The 26,009-nt window shown below is 37.1% G+C and overlaps 1 protein-coding gene across 2 annotated transcripts in view; it reads right to left on the bottom strand.

The window, feature by feature from the left end:
- Window positions 1–26,009, bottom strand: part of tpk1 (thiamin pyrophosphokinase 1) — a 97,224-nt gene that overhangs the window by 31,193 nt on the left and 40,022 nt on the right. For both annotated transcript variants that reach the window (XM_041968443.1, XM_041968444.1), the window contains exons 5-8: window positions 21,825–21,897; window positions 19,713–19,808; window positions 7,036–7,182; window positions 1,181–1,289 (exon numbers count right to left, since the gene is read on the bottom strand). In XM_041968443.1, coding sequence (XP_041824377.1) covers window positions 1,181–1,289; window positions 7,036–7,182; window positions 19,713–19,808; window positions 21,825–21,897 — 425 coding nt within the window. The remainder of the gene's footprint in view (window positions 1–1,180; window positions 1,290–7,035; window positions 7,183–19,712; window positions 19,809–21,824; window positions 21,898–26,009) is intronic.

The raw sequence follows: 26,009 nt of genomic DNA, 5'->3' as shown, positions 1-26,009 counted from the left end.
GAGATGTTAACCCTTAACTCCCGGTAGCGGAGGCTGCAGGTGCAGTCAAACAAAAAATGAAAGTTTAGAGAATTTATATGCCAGAAATCTGGATAATGAACCACTAAAGGTGCATGGATGGAAGTTATTGTGCATATTGTGAATATTTCTCTCTCCTCACCATCTAGAAGCTGTGAGATTCTCATCCTGCTTTCTGTCTGTTCACCTGATGCTGATATTCATCACATATTGTTCCTTCTGTGTTTAGAAGAAGCCGCTTCACAGCTTTAAATCCATCCTGCTGACTTTTTACCTTTTAGTTAGTAAATCCTGAAGATTTCATCCTTCCTTCTCATAAATATTCGGTTTTATAAATATATATGAAGAAATATTTTAACTGTTGCTGTTTAAAGAGAAAACTGATGCTAAATCTGTTCATGTGTTTAGTTCAGGGGTCTGCAGCCTTTCCAATCCAAAGAGCCATTTTCCCTCAGCCAGTTAAATAAAACTGCTTTAGAGACGCAAATGTTACCAGACTTTTCAAAAAGGAAACTTAATATATATTTTTAATAAAGAGCCACCATAGGATATTTGTATTTTTGAAGAACCACATTTTTAATTTCAATTTTTAAGGTTTTAAAATAAAGGAAACACATAAAACCTTTATAAAAAGAGGATAGACAGACTTTCTTCTAAGGGATGTAGATATTTGTGGAAAATACTGTAAAAGAAAAAAAAAAAGTCCCCGGTTTCCAACCTAATGACAAGAAAGATAGATTTAAAAAAATATTTTAGCCACGTATTTAGATGCATTGTGGAAGGTCCAGAGTCGCAGGTTAAACACCCCTGATGTGTGTTAGTAAACCAAAATTTACTGCATTGTCCTTAGATAGCTGTAGGCCTTCTTTTAAAAGATAGAGAAATTTTGCGTGTAACAATTAATCGCGATTAATCGCATGACATGCTGCGATTAATCGAGATTAAAAATTTTAATCGTTGCCCAGCACTAATATATATATGTATATATATATATATATATATATACAAGAATATTCAGATTATTTTGACAGCCGCTGCAGACTTGAAAAAGGACACTTTGCTGTGTGCACTTCTACGATGCTGTCTTTTTGAATATTAAGTTGGGACTGTATAGTAGCAAATGAATCCTAAGATTAATAACTGTGAACAAGAAAAGACTCACTCAGGTTCCATTTGAGTCCCGTGGTGACTGTTTGGCAGGGCCCACCTACTGGAATGAGGCTGCACCAGTCCCCCTCCAGACCTGTGTTCACTGCAAGTCTGTGGCTGCCCTGTTGGCACACATCATGAATGTGGACATGAATTAGAACGGGTTTGTGCAAACAGGGTAAGGATTATGTAATAAATTAAAAGAAATGCAGAATGAAAAGAGAAAATAAAATACACAGCAAGTGTTCTTAAACTTTTCTTTAAAGCCCTGGTTGACAAAATGTCAGCTTCCCAACCGAGGGATCAATGTTCCTTAAAATAAATTGTTACTTATGTCAGAACTGTAGCCCATTTCCAGCAATTAAAAGAAAGACCGTGCCAATTTGAATTCTTGTCTATTGTACTGTGTATCATAAAGAGTCAAAAGAGTTTGGTATTGAAACCCATAATTAAACTAGTAGCCAGCTTTAAAGTGGAAAAACAGCTAAAGAAATCTCACTTTGATCTAAGCTGACATTTGAGCTACTTTAGAAAAAATATCATTTATTAATGCAGGACTCACAGGTTTAGTGAAAATTATGGTTAACAGGGTTGGAAAACTACAACAGACAAGCAGACCAACACAGGGAAATTACAACAATTTGGCAACAAATAAATGAAACCAAGGGGTCTATTTGCACTGAGGTGAACTAACAGGGAGCAGGTGAAGCAAATTAGCAAAGGAACCAGGTGTGCTGATAAACAAGAAGTGAACAGAACAAGGAAAGGGATAAACCAACCAAATAAAACAGAAAACCAGATAGGACAATAAAAAACAATAGAACAGCAAAACAACAATGATCATGACACTGACAAATTTCATGAAAATGCTCCCCCATAAAAGACAAACATAAACAACATTAGAAAATGCCACATTATCCTTCTGAGTAAATAGGTCTAAGAAAAGAAAAAAAAAAATCCCATAGGTGCAAGACAGTGTCTAACTCTTCATGTTGAATAAGGACTTTGCTCTGAAAGCACTGGCTTCAGCTGATGCTGGAACATAAAAAAGGGTCAAAACATAGTTTCTCTTATTTGAAAATGAGCAAATAAACATGGCAACTTTGCTACAGCACATGAATATGTTAAAAAAAAAGAAAGATGTCTGAAATGTTATAAAAACACATCATAGTTGTCAAGACAATGAATATCTAAATGTAATCATCTATGCTAATGAATTCACACACCCAAAAAAAAAAAACAAAGCTTCATCAGAGTCATCTAAAAAAGCACAGTGACAGAAATACTACCAGGTCAGATACCCCCAATTAACAGTTTGAAAACTTTACTGTGTGACAAGTTTAAAATAGAGTTTGTTTTCTGTTTTTGTTCTTTGCTTTTTGAAGCTGCAGGGCCAGAGGGAAGAAATAATGGCAAAAGAAAAAAAAATCTACATTTTGGAGCTTCTGTTCAGAAAACTACCTGGAGGTTGTTTTCTATACATAAACACAGCATCTTTGTCTAAGATCCTGAGGAAAAAAAAGTACATCCACACATATATGTAAGAGAAGTTTCACTAGAGATATGCCATTTTCTCTGTGTAGGACCCAGTGGGATTAGAACTTTTTCTTTTTTTTTATGTGAAACTTGAAGAGTGTGAATGCAGATGAAACTCTAATACAGCATAAAACAGCTGTGGACATCAAATTTACTTAAATGATCTCACTCAAGTGGCGGCAGACACCAGAATTTGTCACGTTACAGTACATCATTTGTAATTTATTGAAAAAACAGTAGATTAGATTAAGGGAAAAAGCAATAGGATCAACAACATATTTTCTTTTTTGTTTCTTCCAGTCTGGATCATCACATGGCAGCTACATTACACTGTATGGCACTGAGTCACACACCAGCGACTGGATATCAACACACTGCTTGTTTTGGACATGCACCATGGCTGCTGGTGCAAGAAAACCCAAAACGACATAACAAGAGGAAGCAAAAAAATTATTTTTAAAAATAAATAAATAAAAAGAAGTGAAAAAGTAACAGTTGACAAGAGTCAATATCTGACTAACTTTCACTAGTCGGAGAGAACTCGGAGAAAAAACAGATGCTGAATTAGCCTTCGTTAGGGGGTGCCAAAGTGTGAAAACACATCAACACGTGTTCCTTTCATTACAATACATTCAATTAGCAGACGCTTTCATCCAAAGCGACTTGGAGTGGTTAAGCATTAGCATTAAAGGTCTTGCCTAGGGACCCAATTGATGTTAATATTTGTGCCCTGAGGGAATCAAACTCTTGTCTCCCACATAGGAGATGGATGCTCCGCCAACTGAGCTATCCAGCCTACACAAAGAAAATAACCAAAAAGTAAAAAAAAAGATCAGATTTTGGAATCACACCTGAGAAAATAACTCACTGCAGACCGGTTTGTATTAATAAAATTTAAATTTACTCGTGATTATATCTCATTACCAATGAACGAAGCCTATATGGAGGTAGTTAAGTCTTCACAGTTTCTGCTTCACCCATACATGCTAATTGTTTAACTGATTATTTACTTATTCATTTACATGCAATAACCCACTGAAGTACAAGGACACTCTTGTAAAACCACAATTTACTACGGAGTACTGTAAGAATTAAACACATACACAGATCAGCATAGAAACTAAACATTTCTGCTTTAAATACAATGAACACAATTTGCGCTGATTAAAATGCATCTACTGGCTGGAGTGTAACAAATTAAATTGTTTACATTTTAAGCTACTCAGCTGCTGCGGTAACATTTGCTCTATTCATTAATTTGCCTCTGGTAGAGAAGCCGTAACAGTAGCACCTTTAACAAGTGAATTGTGCACATAAATACTTAACAGATGAGCACAGAAAACAGTTTACTTGTAGATTTGTTCTAGATAGTTACTTAACTAACATAAATAAAGAACAGATATATAACAAAAGTGTAAACAAATAAGAATAAACTCACTAAACACAATATCTACAAGAGAAGTGCAAAACACACAATAATTAAAATGAAATAGCTATTATACAGACTATTTATAATTATGATTATGGGTTGTTATATGGGCTTCATTTATTTTAGTACAGAGCACACTGTCTTGGCTCAGTTCTTTATGCTTCATATTTGAATGCCACATCCTTTGCCAAGTTGTTCCAGCACAGAAGTTTGGATGACTTAACACAGCCCAGGTACCACACTTTATCATTTAAATCAGCGACTCCACTGACAAGTTTCACTTCTCAAAAGGGCATGTGGTAAACAAGCTTGTAGTTAGGAGCTCGAGTCTGTGTGCTACAACGATTTATGGCATGGATTGGGCTGATGTGAGCGTTGTGAATCACTTTGCACTTGGCTCTCTGACCAAGACGCAATAGAGCAGACTGTAAAGGAAAACCAAGCACAGCTGATGAACTCAGCAAAAACTTTCCTTTTTTTTTCTTTTAGATGTAAATTTAGCACCACCTTGGGTTTTAGACTGATTTAAACATCCTGTTGTGCAGGGACTTAAACTAAAAAGCCTGTAGTCCGTAAAGTGTTCTTACATGTCATGTAATAAAGATTTGAGAATTGCATATTTACTGCAAATGACATTATAATACTTTGCCACCTTGTTTTGACAACAAGACCTACAAGGAACAAACATATCTTTGGCTCAAACATGATCTGTCAAGATGAAGAAGCCCATCACATTGCAATGTACATTAAATGTCAGGCATTTTTTAAATATTATCTTTTCTAAGTAGCTTTAATGCAGCATAGGTGAAGCTATAGTTTCAGGTGACAAAATCCCCACTTATCAGATTTGCAGAATGTGCATGAATTCTACTCTAACTGCAAAAAAGTTGGGACACTGTGTAAAATGTAAATAAAAATAAACTGAAACAGTATGAAGAGCTCTTTGTTCCCTGTTTTATTCCCAATAGAACATAAATAACATATCAAATGTTGAAACAGACATTTTAGCATGTCATGGAAAATACCAGCTCATTTTGGATTTGATAGCAGCAAAACCTGGAACAGGGTGATATTTACCATCATCTTCTTTTAACACCTGTCTTTAAACATCCTGGTTGTTGGAGTTTTAGGAGAGGAATATTTCCCCATTCTCGTCTGATTCAATATCCTAGCTGAACAGTTCTGGAGCTTCGCTGCCAGATTCTTTTGTTGGTGAAAGGTCTGAAATGCAGAAAAAATTCTCTGAATCTTTGATATCATACACTGTAGGTGGTGGGAAATTTACAGTCGTCACAATTTTACATTAAAGACCATTTTTCTGAAATTGTTTTTTGGTGAACTTTTGCCCATCTTCTGAGAGGCTCTGCCTCTCTTAAATGCCTGTTTTAAACCCAGCCATGCTACTGATCTGTTGTCAATTAACCTAATTACTTGTTATATATTTCTCTGGTTGATTATGATTACTTTTCCAGCCTTTTGTTACCCCTCTTCCAACTTTTTAGAGATGTGTTGCTGCCATCAAATTCAAATTGAGTTAAATAAATAAATAAAAAAAAGGTTAAATGTCTCAGTTGTAATGTTAATATGATGTTTATGTTATATTATGAATAACATATAGATTTATGAGATTTGCAAACAATTTCATTATGTTTTTATTTACATTTTAAACAGCTTCCCATCTTTTTTAAGAATTGGGAATGCAATTTAACTCCAGCATTATTATGTTTTCTATGAGTTTTAGACCCACAGTAACATAACTTAGGATGTTTTGATTTCATTTAATTCTGAATCTGTGTATGCAAAGAACTTACCACTGCATGGGGTAGGTGTGAGGATATTTTGCAAAAGTTGTAAACACTTCCATTACAGATGTAACTTGAATAAATAGCATGGGCCCTTCGAAGGTTGCGCTCACCTTCATGTACGGGCGTCTGCGTTCATCAGTCGCTGGCGAATTGGAGCTGCGTTGACAAACGAGCTTAATTTACCCTCACTGAAGTGAGATTAATTGGAGGTGTCGAGGTATGAAGCAGCAAATGACAACACGCCTTTGGAATAGTGACAAGAAAGATGGGGAGAGTGTATGAGAGAGAGGTTTTCTTATGGTATTACAAGGTGTCATCAGGAAGTGAGGCAGTTAGTTGTTTGTCCTGGAGACCTCGCAAAGAAAAAACACAAGGGGATGGGTTAAAGGAAGGGTGTGTGTGTGTGTGGGGCAGGCAGCGTGCGTTCTCAATGGTGGGTGTTCAGCCCTCTTGTAAACTCAATCAACAGAGGAGCATGGAAAGTGGCTGGCATTGAGGAAAAACAACTTGGGAGCATCAAAAGAGAGCCTTCTGCTCTCACATTCGTAATGGCAAATTGGGACATCACAAGAGCGGAGAAGTGCATGTGTATATTTGTGTGTGTGCGTGTTCTTGAAGTGATTACTTAACAAAGAAACAACATATTCAACACTCCAATCAAGATGGAAGCTGAGCAACGGGAAAAAAAAAGATGGAGAGAGAACTGAAAATGAAGAGTAAGACTGGCAGACGGGTGATTAGGGAGTTGTTAGGGCAGGAGAACAGAATGTCAGCCTGGTGGGAAGAAAATGTATTCTGGGTCTGCCTACGTGTACTGCGTTTATATGCAACTTAAAAGACACATACAGCTGTAGTAAGGCCAGCTTTATTTTCTTTGCAAAGAAAGTGTAATTCTATACTTTCTCTGGTAATCACAACATTAAAAGTTTTGTTTGACCTTCACTCGTCATGTGAAACAACAGGAGAACCTGAATAATAATAATAATAATAAAAAAAAAAAGGCTGCAAGAGTGAAGGCTGGGCAGCTGGCCAGAGAAGTAAATGGGTGTTAGGAAGGGATGAAACTTTTAGTTTACTATGGATTTATAATTCACTCACGGGTCGCAGAAGGTAAGCCAAGCTTGTCCCCTGAATGATAAAAACAGGGAGCGGTGTCATGGACAGAGCGTGGTGGAGGGTCTCGATTGATGCCATGGCCTGGTCAAACCTCCCTGTCAGACCACCAAGTGTCACTATAGAATCCACCTGGAAAAAAAGCCAAGTTTAACAAGAGAGAGAAATAACAGTGTGACTGAGAGTTGAGGTCTTCTGGATGTATAGAGCAATGTGATTAATTTAATTGACATGCAATCAGCATTTAGCAAAGTGAGTAAAGTACTTGGAAAAAGGAAAATATATCTGCTGTGTCTGGATCCAAACACAATAGAGTGACAATTACTCACTCACTGGAGGGAACCTTGTTCAGGGGGTAAGAAAAATTCATAAAAACATGCATACACATACATGTTAATGCTTTGAAGAGTAAATGCATTAACTGTGCAATCAAACCAAAAATTTTACTTTCTGTAATCTTACACACATACATACATCTTAAAGGTCTCTAGAGTTTCACATATATGAATCTTTAAAATATACACAAGATAATACAAACAATGTTTTTTGTTTATTTGATCATTTTTCTTCAGCTTTCTTTAAGGAGCTTGACCAAAGATGAAATATTTGTGTAACCACAAAGCAATATATCTTATTTATTTGGCCTACGGAGATCCACTGTTGTCCATAAACTATTAAAAACACAATAAACCACAGTGGCCATTTATTTTATTACTGTGTCATGAATATTGGTCCAGCAATATATCTTTTATATTAGGTGGATTTTTTGTTTTTTATTTTGTTGTTGTTTTTCTTTGGTGGTTTAAGCAGTGCAGTAATCAGTGAACTTTTGCTCAGAAAGTTTGCAATGTAGGTCTAATGCATTCTTAGTTTTCACATAAAAAAAAAACCTAAAATACTAAAAGTTGTTCACAAGATCAAAAGAAAGGCCTTAAGGACAACGATGCTGTAAAAAAAAAAAAAAAAAGCATGTGGTATCTTTTTATTATTCATTTATTTGTTTATTTTTTTTAAATAAGATGATATAACATATTGAATGAACTATGTAAATAACTTCAAACAGTTTCCTGCAAGCTCAGAGCTGAAATAGGACTGATCTATAGTTTAAGCCAGTAGCTCACATAAGTACAATATTTACAGCTCTCAGCAGTTATATCCTTTTACTAAGTCCCCGAGCAGTCAAGCACCAGTGCTGACAGCCTTAAAACCCAACAGAGAGTAAAGGGCAAAAGAACTGGCAAAGGCTGACAACTGCCAGTCAGTCCTTCACAGAAAATGAACCAAATACCATCAATCACACACACTTGAGTCTTTTCACTTCAACCCTACAGCAAATAAAAGAAAAACAAAGACTTAGTGGGCAAATTATCTTTTTTAATGTTTGCCACTCATGGACCAACTTTATCTGATGTATACATCCAGGACTGTTGGATACTTCTTTTTTTATTCAGACTGTCTGCTCTTGATCTCTTCATTCTCCTTGAAAAAGTTTTTCTTCCAAGTCCTTGGAGACCTTGTTAGATCTTGATGACACCAGACATTTCAGCTGCAAAGAGAATTTGTTATTGGATGGCATGGTGTTGTGGTGGTAAGCACTGTCACCTTAGGAAGGGCCCAGGTTTGAAACCTTAGTGTGGAGTCTGAATGTTTTTCCCATACCTGGGTGGGTTTTCCCTATCTGGCTTAATCTCACAGTCCAAAATCATGCATGTTAGGTTGGTGATTTTAAATTGACCATAGGTGTGGGTGTGAGCTTGAGAGGTTGGTTGTTTCCTTCCAACTCCAGCACACCTGATGCAGATTAAATGAAGATTTTCCAATACTGATTCTAAAATTTAGTATCTAGTTAAGATATTAATTAGCATCGGTATAGATACTTATATGCCACTTTGGCGTCTGGTGGTTCACGGAAAGGAGAGCCACCTCTGCCCATTGTTAACAGGTACCGCAGCAGGCAGCCCTGCCCCTACATCTCCCTGGAGGACCCTTGTTTACAGTGTTGCCAACTTAGCAACTTGTTGCTAAAATTAGCGAGTTTTTATACCTTTTTAGTGACTCTTTTTTTTTCTTTAAGGGGACAAGTGACGAATTCAGTGACTTTTTCTGGTGTTACTGGAGACTTTGAAACTGATGTGAAAACACTTATTGTTTACTCTTGTTAATGAGTCAAATACATTTTTTCCCCCTTTATAGTATCAAAAATAGTCAATATCGAGCACCATCTTTAGTATCAGTATGGAGTTTGAAATTTGGGAATAAAATATGGATTTATGAGATTTGAACATCATTACATTTTGTTATTCATTGTGGTTTGGTACATGATACAGGACCAAAGAAAAGGGGAAAAAAAGAAGTTAATTCGGTGGAATTCATTGAGTAGACTGAGCAAAAGTTGCTGGGGCTGTGGATGCTCACACAGGAGGGAAGGGATTCTGGTGGTGACTGCTTGAGAAAATTAACCTGGTGAATCCACAGGTGAGTACTGAGAAATTGATCTGAAGTGAAATTAAAGTGCTGACTTTGAGAGTTTTCCTGAAGCGCATGAAACAAAACCTTCCATGAAGAGGATGCTGTAGAATGACAAGAGGATAGGACTGACTGATTAAGGTAGATGATTGCCAATAACTTGTGGATGTACACCCCCCGAAAAAAAAAAAAAAAAAAAAAACTCAAATGACAGGAATCCAAAAAATCTGAACTGATCTGCACTGGAAAGCAGACGACCTGGCAATGGGTGAAGAGCAGATTCAGGCTTTAAGGAGAAAGCAATCAGCAGTCATAGGTGAGCTGCATGAGCCATCAATCAGCACTTGAAAGCAACACCCAAGGGAAGGCATGTGCAGGATACAAACCAACCTCACAGGAAAAACCCCACAAAACCCAACTTTTTTTTTTACATCTCACACAGCGTCCCAACTTTTTTGGAATTCGGGTTGTACTCGTATTACTAACTTTATGGATCAGAGGATATCACAGAGGCAGGTATCTATTTTTGTTTTATCACATCTGGAACTGTATGTAAATGTATGTGGTGTATCATTTCTTCAAGTGCACCTCCTTTCTGAACAAACATAAGGGATTAAAATGACCTTCTTTTTCAAGTCTTGACAAAAGTCAGCAATATCCCAGAGACATAAATGTATGTATATTTTCACATCACCGTACAACACCCCTCCATCGAGCTAGTCACTTGCTGTAATGACTCATTTTCTTTCCTGTGAGGGTGCATGCATTAACCTATTTTAAATGACTGCACACTAACCTTCTGATGTGTCCGTTTGTCACTTTTGCCACTCATAAAAGCATTTTCATTTCCTGCTGACTTCATGGCACTGAGCAATTACTTTAGTGCATTCACCATTGTTCAGCAGATGAAAGAGATCAGAGCAAACTTGTGTTCATAACGGGAAGAAATTTACAGAACTGAATGTGTCATAACTAACTTCTTACCTCAGGAAATAGAGTTAAAACAAAACCGAGTGCTGAGATTGAGGTTATTTCAACATCTGGCAGACGCCTCCACACGCAGAGACATTGTCTAAACTGTAAACAACAGAGCATGATAAACAAACTCCCCTCTGCGAGATAGAGTGACAGAGATAGAGAGGCTCTTAAATAGAAAAGATGCAAATCTTGCTGTCGGACACATGCATTATTTGATAAAAACACTAAATAGCAGAATATATGCAACTTATTGCTTTAAGAAAACTGCAGTCTGCAAACAAAATAGAACATTTGAAAATGCTTGTGCTACTCTATATTCTTCAACTTAACGCTATCAAACCCCATAAAACATCTTGCTAATCTGCTTTCTAAGCTCTCCAACTTCTTTATGGTCTATGGACCCACAAAGCTATAAATTACTAGCAAAGATATACATATTTTAAAACTGTTTATGAAGGCTCATTAAATAACACGGCAGCTGGGCTCTATATAGCTTTTTGCAAAATATTAATTAAAGAGGAGCAGTTGTTATTTTTAGCCACGTGCTAACCAGATTATGCAGCCACTTGCAGCACCAGCAGGGCTGTCACAGTGTGCCAACAGTGCTCTTTAACTTTCATGGAAAACAATCCAAGTTTGATACTCAAAAAAATAACCTTTATCAATAGAATAAGCAGCACCACCTCTTTGGGGAGTCTTCATTTATTGTTAGTTTTTCTACTATACCTGATGTGCCACATAGTTAGCTTTCCACACTTATTTGATAAAAACCTGTCTGGGGAAAGGCAAGCTTAGCAATGCTTGACAGGTGATTTAATTGTACCATCTGTCTATCGGCATCTATCATGGGCAACGATCATTTCAGTGTAACATGAGCTGTTGGTGAAATCAAAGTCCTGAAAATCCAACAAAGAGAAGCAAAAATATTTAAAAAAAGACTTTAGTATTGTTGCTTGTACTACTTTCAGAAAGGCGCTATGAAAACCTGCCATAGATGCCAGCATGGGATGCTGGTTGATTTATGCAGTGGTGACAAAGACAGTTGGGAGCCTGGCACGATGTATTCTTGTATGTGAAGGTGTGCATCTTGCAAGAATCCAGCTGCACCCCAAGGTAACATAAAAACAAACAAAAAAAAAAAAGAAAAAGAAGAATGCAGAGGGCACACACCTCTGCCAAGCCATTGTAATTTGTTTTGCTTGCCAATGATTGTGGGCATTCATTTTTTTTTAGTTAGAAGCTCTAATGGTAAAATGATCCCAAGCTCCCCATCGTAAAGAATAGTTAAAAAATTCCTTGATCCAAGCAGAATCCAGATCACCCCCAAACTCTAACCACTTGTTACTTATTCCAACAATTCCAGATTTCCAAAAAACTTTATCAAAATCCATCCATAACTTTTTCAGTTATATTGCTCACAGTCAGACAGACAGGAAAACCAGAGGCAGAGGCAGAAGAATGAATGCAGAATAATCTTTGGCTATGCTCCCTGAAATGAATGAGAAAGACTCAGATGGAGAAGAAATGATCAGCTCCTCTTACTACAATAGGACCAAGTTGGGAGTAGACATCCCAGGTATTTATCTCGAGCTGCAACTGGAAGATGGCCTGATGTGGTGTTTTATAATGTTTTGTTTTGCTGCACTGAATGCATGGATTCTCTACCGGAGCTGCATTGATGCTAGAATGACCCGATGTGGGTTAATTTTTATTGAGCTCTGGAAACAGCTGTGCATAGAGCACATCCCAGACCCGTTACCACCACTAAGTGGGTTCAGCATGCCAACAATGTTGAGCTTGGGAAAGAGGGCAAACTCTGGCATCAAACACAAGTCTGAAAACAAAACAAAACAACAAGAACACGCATGAAATGCTGGCACGCACGGCAGGCATGTGTGTCAGCCTGAGGCCATTACTAGAACAGCTGTGGCCTATTGTCTCAGGAAGATTGGCAGCAGGAGCTGCTCCTCGACTCCGCCCTCCTCCTCTGGGATTGGTCGCCCGATGGTCCGGAATTTCCCGAAGAGGTTGCTCGACATGGACGCCTCGCCCATAAAAGCCCCGCATCACCGTCATTGGAGGCAGCTGTGTACCGTGGGCACACAATTCGCCGGCTTGGGATCCCTTTTGCATTACACCCTTTGTGGGTTGGTTGTTGGCTGATTGAAACTGTAAGAACTTTCTGTGACAGCATTTTGGTTTAGAGAAAAGACACCCTCGTTCTCTGTTTTGTTAAATCTTGTTTATAGGTGATTTGGATTTGGTAATACCCTCATTTGGAGGAGGTTTTTGTTATTAGAGTTAATCTGGTTTATTAGTAGAATTGTGGAAGTCCCAGGCGTCAATTGTCAGGTTGACATTTGTTTTGTTTTGTTTGTAGAATTTATTATTGGATACCTGTAAAGGACACCATTTGTTACATTTATTGTTTTATTGCCGGAAACAGTATATTTTTTGTTTGTAGGATATTAAGTAGTTTGAAGTTGAACCTGTTTTGCATTTCAGTTTATAGGAAATTGTACTTTGATTTAGGTTATTGTAATAAATATTTTTGTTATACCGTTTAAAGTTGACTCCAGCCCGGTTTGTTAATGACCTCTTTATCTCTAAACACAGAGAGGTGATAACTGTGTGCTGAATGTGAGGAGTTTGACAATGCATGTGTGTGTTTTCTATTTATTTGAATAATTTTTTCAACCCTTCTATAACTATTTGTATCAGTAACCTTGGCGGAGGTAATAAAAATCTTATATAATTCTTATACAGAAGAACACAATGACTGGACCCAAGTTGCTACCTGACCACAAAGTGTTTGTAACAGATAGTTATGGCTTCTCACTTAAAACAAACTATTCATGCTTGTGGATAAAACTGTTTAGGTAGTTTAGGTAAACCTGACTTATGTGGAGAGTTTATGTGCAAAAGTAAGCATCAATTACTGACAAGTAAAATTTGTCTTAAAAAAAAACTACAAAAACTATGTTTCTCAAATAAAGAATCACAAGAGGAAAGAATAGTATATAGTGTTTAAACCCTCAATGGCACACCAGTCTGCTCAATGTTCACTTTCCATCTACACATCTTGTTGTGTTCACTACGTATATCAAACATAATATAACTGCATGAATTTTTATTTGTTCTTATTTCATGGCTGTTTACTAAAACCTAACCGAAAGACAGGGCAAGAAGAGTCTCACGATTGAATGAAGAATGTTTAACAAGCTGGCTCTATTGAACCAGCTGTTCTTCCTGATGGTTGGCTGGGGGAACCAGAGCGAGCAAAGCTGGCTGCAAGATCAACAGAAAAACTCCCACATCTGTTTATTGAGAATGATGAACAAAAAACTTGAGAAAGGCAGAAGGAAATAAAAACATATGCACTGCCTATTTCTGCATCTGTGCTGCTTGGAAAGAGGAGTAAACAGTAAGGAGACAAATAGAGAAGCACACACCAAACGTATATGTGTGCATATGCAAGTGCATAAAAAGCAGCTTCATAAACCCATCATACAGTCAAAAGTGGCACACACACTTTTCCATGCACACACAGACACAAACAGGGATGCTCATATAAATGGGAAAGGTTTGGGTTTTGTATAATCTTATGCTATTGGAAGTACTGAAAGGGAACAAAGTTCAAGCATGAGTAATAGTGGGTAAAGAAAAGAAGAAAAATCTTGGCAAATAAACAAGAGTCCTTGTCAGCAACTCTTATAAAACTACAAAAACTGATTGCCAGGCTCCTATCTCTTGCAAACAGACAGTCAAACACTGAGTCCCCATACAAAGGCAGATTAAATATTAGCCTGGCTGAGAGAAGAAGAAAAAAAAAACATGGAGGAGAAGGACAAAGCCTGACACAAATAAAGTGGAAACACTCAGCATGGCAACATGCATACATATAAGGTGAAATGTGTGTTTGCATGTCACTAAGTGTGTTTTCCATGATCTTTCATTAGCTTAGAGATGTGAAGTGATTGGGACACTTGGCAGTGATTGGGAAAACACTCTTATGCTGCTTAAAAATCTGGTAAAAACACAGAGGGAACAAAGAGACAGGAAAATACATAAAACAGCATCCTATGGCACCTACTCATTCTAATGATGATCACAGCTAGATTCTCTATGCACTTCCGTTGACATTTTTGAGAACAAGAATAGAAACGGAATCAATCTCTGGGTCAGACTGAGTGTTCAGCAGCTGACTTGATATTTAGCGCTAATCTTGCTAACAGCTCACTGCAGAGTTTTGGATATGAGGTTGTCAGGAAAAGATCATAAAAGTATACCATTCAATTCTAAAACCAGGAAATCACACTGTGCATGTTATATGTAGGTGAAAATGTGGCTTAGTATTCCAAACTATTTTTCTGCATATAATTTTTTCAGGAAATAATGAGTGAAGACAGATACTTTTTCCTGCAGAGACAATGTTTCATATCCATACACCCACACACTAACACCAGGGATTTGTCAACAGTAAAACACAGTCCGACACTGCTGACCTCTGCTTAAGCAGCTGAGGACTGGATGCCTACCTTAAGGGCACTAAACACTCAGACTACAGATGAGAAGAGCATAAGTTGTCTGTTTGACCCAAAGCTGCATCTGCTACTTATTTTGATAATAAATATACTAATATAAATTCAAATAAATCATATGATATTGGCATGTTGATCTGCGAAAACAACAAAATGTAGTTACAAATCTGTTAGAAATGTTTCTTTGCCTTATTACCGACGCATTGCCTTGTGGATCACTGCCTCAAACTTGTCTGTTGCATATAAAGTAAAGAGATAGAATAGGGTAGAATAGGGGTAAATAAAATATGGTATAATGTTTACCCTGGTTAGAAAATGATAAATAAAAGTGAAACTCACCAATAACTTTATGAAACACAAAAATAAGCTGTGTTCTCATGATGGATTTGTTGCACTGGGAAGTTGCTGTCCAGCAAACCGCCTCACATCAAACTATCCACAAAAACAGGACTTAATGTCATTTTACTCATCAGTTTATGCAAGAACTAAACAAATCATATAGGCCTTGTTAATTGCTGAGACTCAAACTGCACAATACTGATACAAAAATGGCCAAAACATGAAGATGGCCATATGTGAGCTTGAAGCTTGACACACAGCATTTTATCTAGTGGATGAATTATGTCACACGTGTGTGACATCTCACAGCATCCTAATAATAAGACCAGAATGATGCAGTTTCTCTATTGTCATATGGGAAGTTCTACAATGTGTCCCTGAGGTTGAGTAGTTCGGCTGAGTCACAGCAACAAATCATGATAATTATATCTATAATCCGACACAATGACAATCTGACTTGCTACTGCTGTTCTGTCCAAGTTCAAAGCGTGGCACAGCCTGTGCCGCAATAACTGACATAAAGAGCAAATCCTGCCTTATCACTGGCCGACAACTTCTGCATTAGAACATGGCGGTGGAATACGTCACAGTACTTTTGTTTTAGGGAGCTGGATTTGACACTTAAGTGAGAACAATGTCTCCACAGAACAGGCACAAATATTTGTCAACAGCAAGACGTGACTGGTTAGAAGCATTTTCTATTTCTGATAACTTCCCTGCATGGAACTGCTTCTCACTGGTAAAAAAAAAAGATTGTAAGCAAGATTTATAAGCTTACCCAGGACCCATAATGGACTAAGCGGTACAGATAATTAATGAATATATATATATATATATATATATATATAAATATATATATATATATATATATATATATATATACCCTGGCCATTTTTTTAGAGAATATGAATGGCAACACAAAAACTTTGGTTAGTGTTTGGGTGAAGCTATTTATTATTAAACTGTGTTTACTCTTTTTTAATCATAATGACAACAGAAACTACACAAATGACCCTGATCAAAAGTTTACATACCCTTGAGATTTTAGCCTAATAACATGCACACAAGTGGACACAAATGGGTTTAAATGAAATACTAAAGGTAACCATCCACACCTGTGATCTGTCTGCTTTCAGTGTGTGTATAAAGGTTCAGTGAGTTTCTGGGCTCCTGACAGACCCTTGCACTGACATCTCTGGATTCTGAGTCATGGGGAAAGCAAAAGAATTGTCAAAAGACCTGTATAAAACAGTGAAATGATATAAGAAGATATCCAAGGAGCTGAGAATGCCAATCAGTAGTGTTCAAACTCTAATTAATAATTAAAAAAATGAGAGATTCTGTTGAAACCAAATCACGATCGACAAAAAGGAGGCACTTAAAGAACAACAATGCCTATGATGAAAGGTACACCATGGAGGTGGATAGCTGATGTTTTGGGGATGTGTGAGCTACAAAGGCACGGGAAACTTGGTCAAAATTGATGGCAAGATGAATGCAGCATGTTATCAAAAAATACTAGAGGAAAATTTGCACTCATCAGGGATGGACTTGGATATTCCAACATGATAATGATCCAAAACACAAAGCCAAGTCGACCTGTCATTGGCTACAGCAGAATAAAGTGAAGGTTCTGGAGTGGCTATCTCAGTCTCCTGACCTTAATATCATTGAGCCATTCTGGGGAGATCTCAAGCATGCAGTTCATGCAAGATAGCCCAAGAATTTACAGGAATTCGAGGCCTTTGACCAAGAAGAATGGGTAGCTTTACCTTCAGAGAAAATAAAGAGCCTCATCCACAACTACCAGAAAAGACTCCAAGCTGTCATGTTAAATGAGGTAATACATGGTATTAAAAACTGGGGTATGTAAACTTTTGATCAGGGTCATTTGTGTAGTTTCTGTTGTCATTATGATTTAAAAAGAGTAAACACAGTTGTTTGATAATAAATGGCTTCACGCAAGCACTAACCATGAGTAAAAGACAAGTTTTTCTGTTGCCATTCAAATTCTCTGAAAAATGGCCAAGAAATCATAAATTCTGCCAGGGTATGTAAACCTGTGGGACTTGCAGATACAGGGCAACAAAATAGTGGCGGCCAACCAACCAGACACTGTGATCATGGACAAGCAGCATGGGAAAGCCATTGTGATCAATTTAGCTATCCTGTACGATGGCAGTATCAGGAAAAAGGAAAATGAGAAACTGGAGAAACACCAAAGATTGAAGGAGGAGATGGAGAAAGCCTGGAAGGTGAAGGCTACAGTAGTACCAGTGGTCATTGGAGGAAGAGCTATATATATATATTAGTGCTGCGAACATTGACACGTTAATCGGGGGTTAACGCATGCTTAATTAACGCCATTAATTTTTGTAATCGCGAGTTAATTTTTTTTTTTTTTTCTGGCCGCTGGCTTTGATGACAGAAACATGGCGTCCGTGTCTCCCTTCCCTGCTGCAGCGGTGTGTCTGATGTAATCAGGAGGGAGCGGGTTTATTAAAATGAAGACACATTTTCTGTCTGGAACTAAAGAAAGAAAAAGAACCGACATTTCTCTTTGTCAAAATGCATGAAGATGGACAGAACATCGTGATTTTTGGACGGGAAACTTTTTATGTATTATTATTTTTTTAATAAATACGGTTTTAATTTATGCAAGACAGCAAAGGTAAGACATGCTTTCTGACTTTTACAAACGTGAAGCATAAATCGGGTCTTCTTCTGCCTCTGGTTCGGTGAATCTTGGTCATAGCGAGATGAAACTTGAGGAGCCGTTTGTTCGTGTTCATGCCGTGGGTTGGACATGGGGAGACATCTTTTGTGTTTACATATTTTTCAGACTTTGTGCAGCTGCTCTTTAAATTATTTGTTGTCTTAACTGTGTTTGTTGGTGATAGAAATGGTTTTGCTGAGCTGTTAGCTGAGATTCTGGACTTTCTGTGGATACCACACATGTTTATAGTTACATCTACAGACCTGACGTTACACCTGGAAACGAGATGTTAACCCTTAACTCCCGGTAGCGGAGGCTGCAGGTGCAGTCAAGCTAAAAATGGAAGTTTATAGAATTTATACGCCAGAAATCTGGATAATGAAGCACTGAAGGTGCATGGATGGAAGTTATTGTGCATATTGTGAATATTTCTCTCTCCTCACCATCTAGATGCTGTGAGATTCTAATCCTGCTTTCTGTCTGTTCACCTGATGCTGACATTCATCACATATTGTTCCTTCTGTGTTTAGAAGGAAGCAGCTTCACAGCTTTAATAAATAATAATAAATAAATATATATGAAGAAATATTTTAACTGTTGCTGTTTAAAGAGAAAACTGATGCTAAATCTGTTTATATGTTTAGTGCAGGGGTCTGCAAACTTTACAATCCAAAGAGCCATTTTCCCTCAGCCAGTTAAATAAAACTGCTTTAGAGATGCAAATGTTACCAGACTTTTCAAAAAGGAAACTTAATATATATTTTTAATAAAGAGCCACCATAGGATATTTGTAATTTTTGAAGAACCACATTTTTAATTTCAATTTTTAAGGTTTTAAAATAAAGGAAACACATAAAACCTTTATAAAAGATGATAGACAGACCTTCTTCTAAGGGATGTAGATATTTGTGGAAAATGCTGTAAAAGAAAAAAAAAAGAAAGATAGATTAAAAAAAATTATATTTTAGCCACATATTTAGAGGCATTGTGGAAGGTCCAGAGAGACACTTGCAGCTCCAGAGTCGCAGGTTGGAGACCCCTGATGTTGTGTTTGTAAACCAAAACTTACTGCATTTTCTTTTTATAGCTGTAGGCCTTCTTTTAAAGGAAAGAGACATTTTGCGCATAACGATGCGATTAATCGCAATTATTCGCACCATGTCATGTGATTAATCGCGATTAAAAATTTTAATCGTTGCCCAGCACTAATATATATATATATATATATATATATTGTACTCCTTTTTTACGTTACCTTTTTTTTTTTTGTTGGGTTAGTGCTGTGGCTGCTTTAGGGATCCTTTCTGCTACTTCCTATTCACTTCACTGCAAAGCTTTCACATGTAAGCTTCAATTGACAAGTCAATGTCAATGTATCTATATTGCACATTTACTACACATTTACAACAAAGAATAAGCCAGTCACATTGCACAGTGAATAAAACCAGATGGAAAACTGTCCACTTTGAGATACACCCTTATCTGTTCTGCAGATATGGCACATAGAACAATCTGATTGAGGAAAACCTAAACATTTAGGCTTTAAAAAGGTAAATTATTACTTTAAAATAAATAACAAAATACAAATGTTAAGCATAATCTTTGAGTGGGAAGTAGTTTACCTGCAAGTCTTTCTTCTTAATCTCCTCCAACATGACTGCAAGACATTTGGTGTAGTCGGTTAGATCCTGGTCAGCTGTTTCTATCAGCTTGCACCCCTAAACACAAAGAGAAAAATTGAAAGCACACACAACAACAAAACGTAACTCGATATTTGTGCACATATATAGATAGTAAAGCAAATACCCAGGCAAAGATAAGGGATGGAGGGACAAAGAAACAGAAACGGATGGAGACATGGAGAGAGGTATAAATCAGTGTTTTAGTGTTGTCTGGCTGCCTGCGGGTTGTGTTGTTGAATAATGTAGAGGTTCCAGTCAGTGGCCCTAAACTACAACATCTAGGTAAACAACCTCGCTCTAGCTTTCTTCCCTTCTATCTCTTTCTTTCTCCACAGTGTCACTTTCCTGCTAAAACACACCAACTTGCACATACCACAGACACGCACACGCAAGGCAGCAACTTCACACAAACTTGCTCGCTGTGCTCTGTTTGATCGCATCCGTCCTCCCTTCGCTTCCCTCCTCTTCCATCATCTCTCCATCCACTGCTTCTCTTTGTCTCCCTCCCTCCCTCGCGGATGCTTTTCTATTCACCCTCTTTTCCATTTATGCAGAATTATTCACTGTTTGCAGCAAATCTCTGAAGGAACGCCTCAAACTTTTCTATTGTTCTGCTTCAAAAAGCATTACCATAACAGTCTGTTCTCTCTCAAGGAAAAAGACATTGCTCTTTTTCTTTCTTATTTTTTTTTTCTTTTCAAACAACCTGTGTGATATTTGGGAAAATGGTCTGGTATTAGAAAGCTAGAGAGAGGGGAAAATGTGTTAAAGGAGGAAAAAAATGAAGTAACACAACTGAAGGTTTCAGATTTTGTGAGGTGTGTAGAAATATGAGAAAATGCGTAAGGTTGTGTATATGCATGATAACGTTTTAGATGTGGTGACAGCAACACACAGACTGACACAGCCCAAAGATCACACAGGCTTTCTCCGAGGTGTGCGACTGCATGCATGACTGACTTGCTCTGTATTAATTATTTATTGAACCGAGCCTGCAGTTTACATTTTGCTAGATGAAAACTTCTAAAAGACCACCTCATTGATTAATTATCACTTTCTTTTAACAAACTCAGATAATTTAGACCAAATACGCCTGCATACACTCTATTTTTTCTACAAGTAGGGATAAAGGTAGTAAAGATGATGATGAAAAATGTAATCAAAGAGCTCTCTCTTAAAGATATTAAGATTTATAAAAATATTTTTGCATTTATATTTCTTAATATAGTGTTGTTCTGCATATAAACCATTGCAATTAAAAAAAAAACCTCTCTTCACTGAAGACTACAAACAAAACAGAGGAGTTGTATCAATAAGAAGTGTCTGCATTTGCAACTGACAGACTCAGACTCTTTTTCTAATCAATATTACGCATTCAAATACAAGGCAAAATAGGGCTCATGAGTTGCCCTTTAAAGATTGAATAAATGCTTGTAAAATCAAAATGAACCAAAGTATAACATTTATTTCACTCATCCCTACTCTCCTATGGTGTGTGACTCACAAGCCAATAGCTTCCTCAGTCCAGTTAAGTTCCTGAAACCCAGTATATCCTTCAAGGAAATAAGCCGAAAACCTTTGAAAACACAAAGGAATGGCAATACACCGACAGGCTGTGTTGGGCCATACTCTCTGATAAGCACCACATTCTGTGATAACTGTTGGTTTATTGCTTATAGATGGAGAACTGAGCTCCACATCGCAGGGTAGCAGGTAGGCTTTTGGCTAGTAAAAATCAATCTGTGTCTTTTTTTTTTTTTTAAATCCTTACTTACTGTCATTTTCAAAGCTTCTATGTATGTCACTGTGTGTAAATGTGTATCTTATAAAAGAAAAGGTGAGCTATAAACAGTTTTATAAACTTCCACAATGTTTGCATGCTATGATACTTATATGCCAAGTTTATTAGGATGCAGTTTTTTTGTTTTGAGGTTTTACATAGTACTATTAGATATAAATGAAATATTCAGACTCATTTTGTTCATATTATGCCCTCCTAATGTGACATTTCTTCTGTGTGTACACTGTGTGTGCAAGTCTTATTCCACTCACCTTGTTTGCATAGAAGGCTTTGACCTCAGCAGTAATGGAATCAAAATCCCCGCTGATATAGTCGGGGAGAAAGCTGGATGCAAGGATAGAGAAGAGATGGTGAGTGACAGAGGGTTCGGGTTAAGATTGAAAGAGAGTGTGAGGTAGAGATAGAAGAAAGAAGGAGAAAGACGACATTGGGGCATGTGTCAGCTCTTTGATCTGTGCAGTGAGGGAGAAGAGTGACGCCGCTGGGGAAGACGAAGAGACATGGAAACTGACAGGGTGATCCTCTGTGGCGCTAAGCCTGGCCTTGTCACAATCACACTCACACGGCTGACTGCAGATATACATAGATTGATGGGAGAGCACGGTAAGCAAACACGGCTGCATACCGAAGCAAAAGTTCATGTTTATGCTCTGATAATTAGGTACATACAGTCTGATAAACTCAAACACATCAGCACAGCAGAGTAATTACAGGCTTGGGGGCAAATTTGCTCATTAGGCACAAGCAGTGTAATAAGTAGATCTCTGTCAGATTCTGTCTCACATAGGAACACACACACAACACACTAATAAACAGCACAGTTACCCAGGAATGATCAGATATTGACCAGTTACATTAACTCATGTTGTGCAGTCTTCACCAGAGCAAAATATCAGTTAGATGATTCATCACACACAATGTTAAAGCAAGGATGCAGGTTTCTCCTTAAGATCGTTATATTATAACCTAATGAACAGCATTATTGACTTTACTTTGCAGGTTCTTAATGCTGTGGCTGTAACTAACTTAGCTATTTCTACATGTTAAATTCATAGATCATTCAGTTGTAAATTGATTTAACAGCCCGGCTATACTGAGATGTTAAAGTTAAATTAAAGATAACTTTGGCATTGACACGTTTATTGTTATCATTAGCCTATATTACTATCACATGTTTCCAAAGCACGCCACAAACCAACGCAAAAGATCAAACTGATTTTGTACAGCCTACATGGTTTCATATATGTCTATTTCCACACTTGACAGTGCAGATTAATGTGTGCAAACCTACGCATTTTTTGTCGTAAACATGGGTGGTTGGTATGAAATGTTGGCATTAGGAGTAGGCACTAATGTGAGAAGTCTGCGACCAGCCCATAGTGGTAAACCGCTGAGACACATTTTATGTATGAGACAATTCAAAGTGCTTCACATTAAATATTAAAACTACAGGTGGTGCAAAGAAAGCATTAAAATGTAGTAAAAGGCAGCAACAAATAGCAAAAGTCACAATAAAATCATAATGAAATAATAAATTACATAAAAATAATTAAAAGCAAGATAAGTTAAAAGTTACGGCGCTCGAGTAAAGATATGTTTTTACCTTGATTTAAAAATGTCTACATTTAGGGAAAGTTTAATCTCCACTGGCAGATGTATTCTGGGCTTAAACCGTTCTGGGATTTGTAAACATTATTGATGTAGCGGAGTCTCTTTTGTCAATTACAGTTTTGGAAGATAATATGAGTTCAGTGTCTTCCCCACTCTCTTGGCTCTCCTTGGCTGCAGTCATGCTCTCCTGTGTTTTCTGCTCAGTTTTCATTCCCAGTATGCAGGCAGGACATTGTGTTTTCTCATATTCTGTTTTTCTTTTTGTAATTATTATTTGTTTCTAATTTTGGGTTTTCTTGGCACTTAGCAACCAGCTTAGAGGTGGATAACTGCCAGCTGGTGGACTGGAGTGTGCTGAGGGATACACAGCTGGCTCTGTTGATGGGTAGACTGAAAATGTTTATTACAGAGATCAACATAAATTTAAGAGTGGGCTAATTTTAAGATTTTTTTTTTTGCATAGCCATTCAATTAAACTACTTCTTCTGTGTATGAGTAGTACAAGTCTAAATACATTAAATGACTAACTTTAATTTTCATAACAGTCATAAAATCATCCTTAAAATCTACTTCAATTTATTTCACAAAATAAGAACACTTCATTTACAACTGCAGCTTCTGGAGTCATTTGTTAATACTGATTTACATCCTCAAAATATATGTGGATGTAGTTTGATCAAACAGGCTAAACAACTTTGTTTCCAGTTTTGAAAAAAACAAACAAACAAACAAAACAAAACAAAACAAAAAAAAAACATTGATTAAAAGTGCTTACATCTGATTTCCTTATTCACTTTTGGACCCTTACATCTTTAAATGTACAATCCTACACAGGGATACTAATACTGTAGTTTATACATCTTAAGGACCACATACTACTAGATATACAGTGTTATGGAATTTTGTTTTAAAAATGTAAGCTATTTGAAGCTTCAGAATGACCTGTGTCCCCAAAACCTGTAATTTTTCATATTTAAATATAATATAAAATGATTAAATAAAGTTTCAGGTTTTAACAGTCCTTGAAAATCAATCAGTCTGTGCAACATGTATTAACACCTCAGTGGTTTGGGGCAAGCATGCAAAACATAAATGTGCACAATACATCATTTTTACACAAATGTCAGTATATGAAAGGTGTTCATACATATTTTAAGTTTAAAATAAAAAAAAGATATAGTTTGAGACTAAGGCTACTTGATGCAAGTTCACTGGTGTTTCCTTGAAAGACAACATTGAAAAATATTAAGTGGCACAATCAGTGCAAACACCAGAGACATTAATGAATTACTTACTCAATACAACTTACTCAAATACAATAAATAGTAGTGCTATTTAAGGATGTGAACAAATCAAAATACACGGAAGTATTACATTTAATTCACCCCACTCTACTCTCCCATGATGTATCACCAATAAATTCCTCACTGAAAAAAGTCACATTGATCACAAAAATAAACCAATTTAATTTTAAATACAGGAAAGAAACACAGCATCATTATATGTAATTAAGACTGTGAATTAAAACACACAGAAGGTTTGGGAGTCTAAGAGCATTAAGGATTTGCATTCTAAAATAAATCTTCCTATGTATTTTATTCATTTAAATACCACTGTGTTTTGAGGCAACTTAAAATCCCAAGTTGTGGGAATTAACAATATCTCTTGCATATATTAGTGAAAAAAAAAGCCCAAAATCTACCAGCTACTACTGAGTGGAACATTCTGTCAAAAGAAACAGATAAGTCTCTTTATATTCCATTTCTGTGTGTTTGTGTGTAAGGGCTGAGACCATGCAGGGATACAGTTGCCACTATCTGGAGGCATTAACAGGTCTGACATTACGATTTTATGGTTGGCTGGATATTGTGTTTGTGTACGTTTATTTGTGTGTGCTTCCCAGAAAGCCACAAGGGCTATGTTCCGGTCGGTTGAGGAAAGAGATACATAAGGATTATTCTCTCTTCTCCCTCCTGTGTCTTCCCATTTGCACCAACAAGATACACCAAGACAAACAAAATAGGAATTCTATGTAATCTCCTGCTACACACATGTGAGAACACATACACACCAAAAGCAAGATTAGAGACAAATAAGCAACTACACCTGAGCTGAATAAAAAAAACAAAACAAAACAAAAAAAAACAAAAAAAAAAAAAAAACATGACCATACTACACATTTTTCTTGTTCACAAACACATATTCAAAATGAAATGTGATCACATACATTTGCAGAATATGCAGCTACACACACACCCACTGGTACAATTTAGCCCCCTTTTAAAAAAAAAACAGCACACCACAACTGCATCTTCAGTCAGAAATAACCTTCATGTGACAAATGGGACAAGATGTGTCTCAGGGCTTGATCAGAGCCACACACGCACACACAGAAACACACTTCTTTGTTACCTGCATGCACGGCACACAGCTCAGAATAATTGGCCGAGTGTAATTCTAAATTCTGCATTTGTGTGTGTGTGTACGGGTGCAAATGCTGTTTTGTGCATGTGTTTGTGTGTTTGCTTGCTGTGTGTCTGACAGTCTTCACTTCAACATTAATATTAACTGACACTTTAATTTGGATGGGAAATAGAGCATTTTACTAGCTGTTTGTCTGCGCACCGGTGGCGGGGATGGCAGTGTGACCTTTGCCTGTGTGTGTGTGTGCATGTAAGTGTGTATGCGTTTGTCTATCAGCCTGGCTGTGCCTCTCTTTCTCTCTGCATACTCTCCCTGGAATTTTTCCTCAGTCTTCCTCTATCCACACCCTCCTTCCTCTACAGCTTCTCCTTCATTCTCCTCATCCTATAAAGCTCAACGTT

Source organism: Melanotaenia boesemani, chromosome 18 (genome assembly GCF_017639745.1).
Source record: "Melanotaenia boesemani isolate fMelBoe1 chromosome 18, fMelBoe1.pri, whole genome shotgun sequence".
Classification (NCBI taxonomy): domain Eukaryota; kingdom Metazoa; phylum Chordata; class Actinopteri; order Atheriniformes; family Melanotaeniidae; genus Melanotaenia; species Melanotaenia boesemani.
This window is presented reverse-complemented; position numbering and strand designations above follow the sequence as displayed.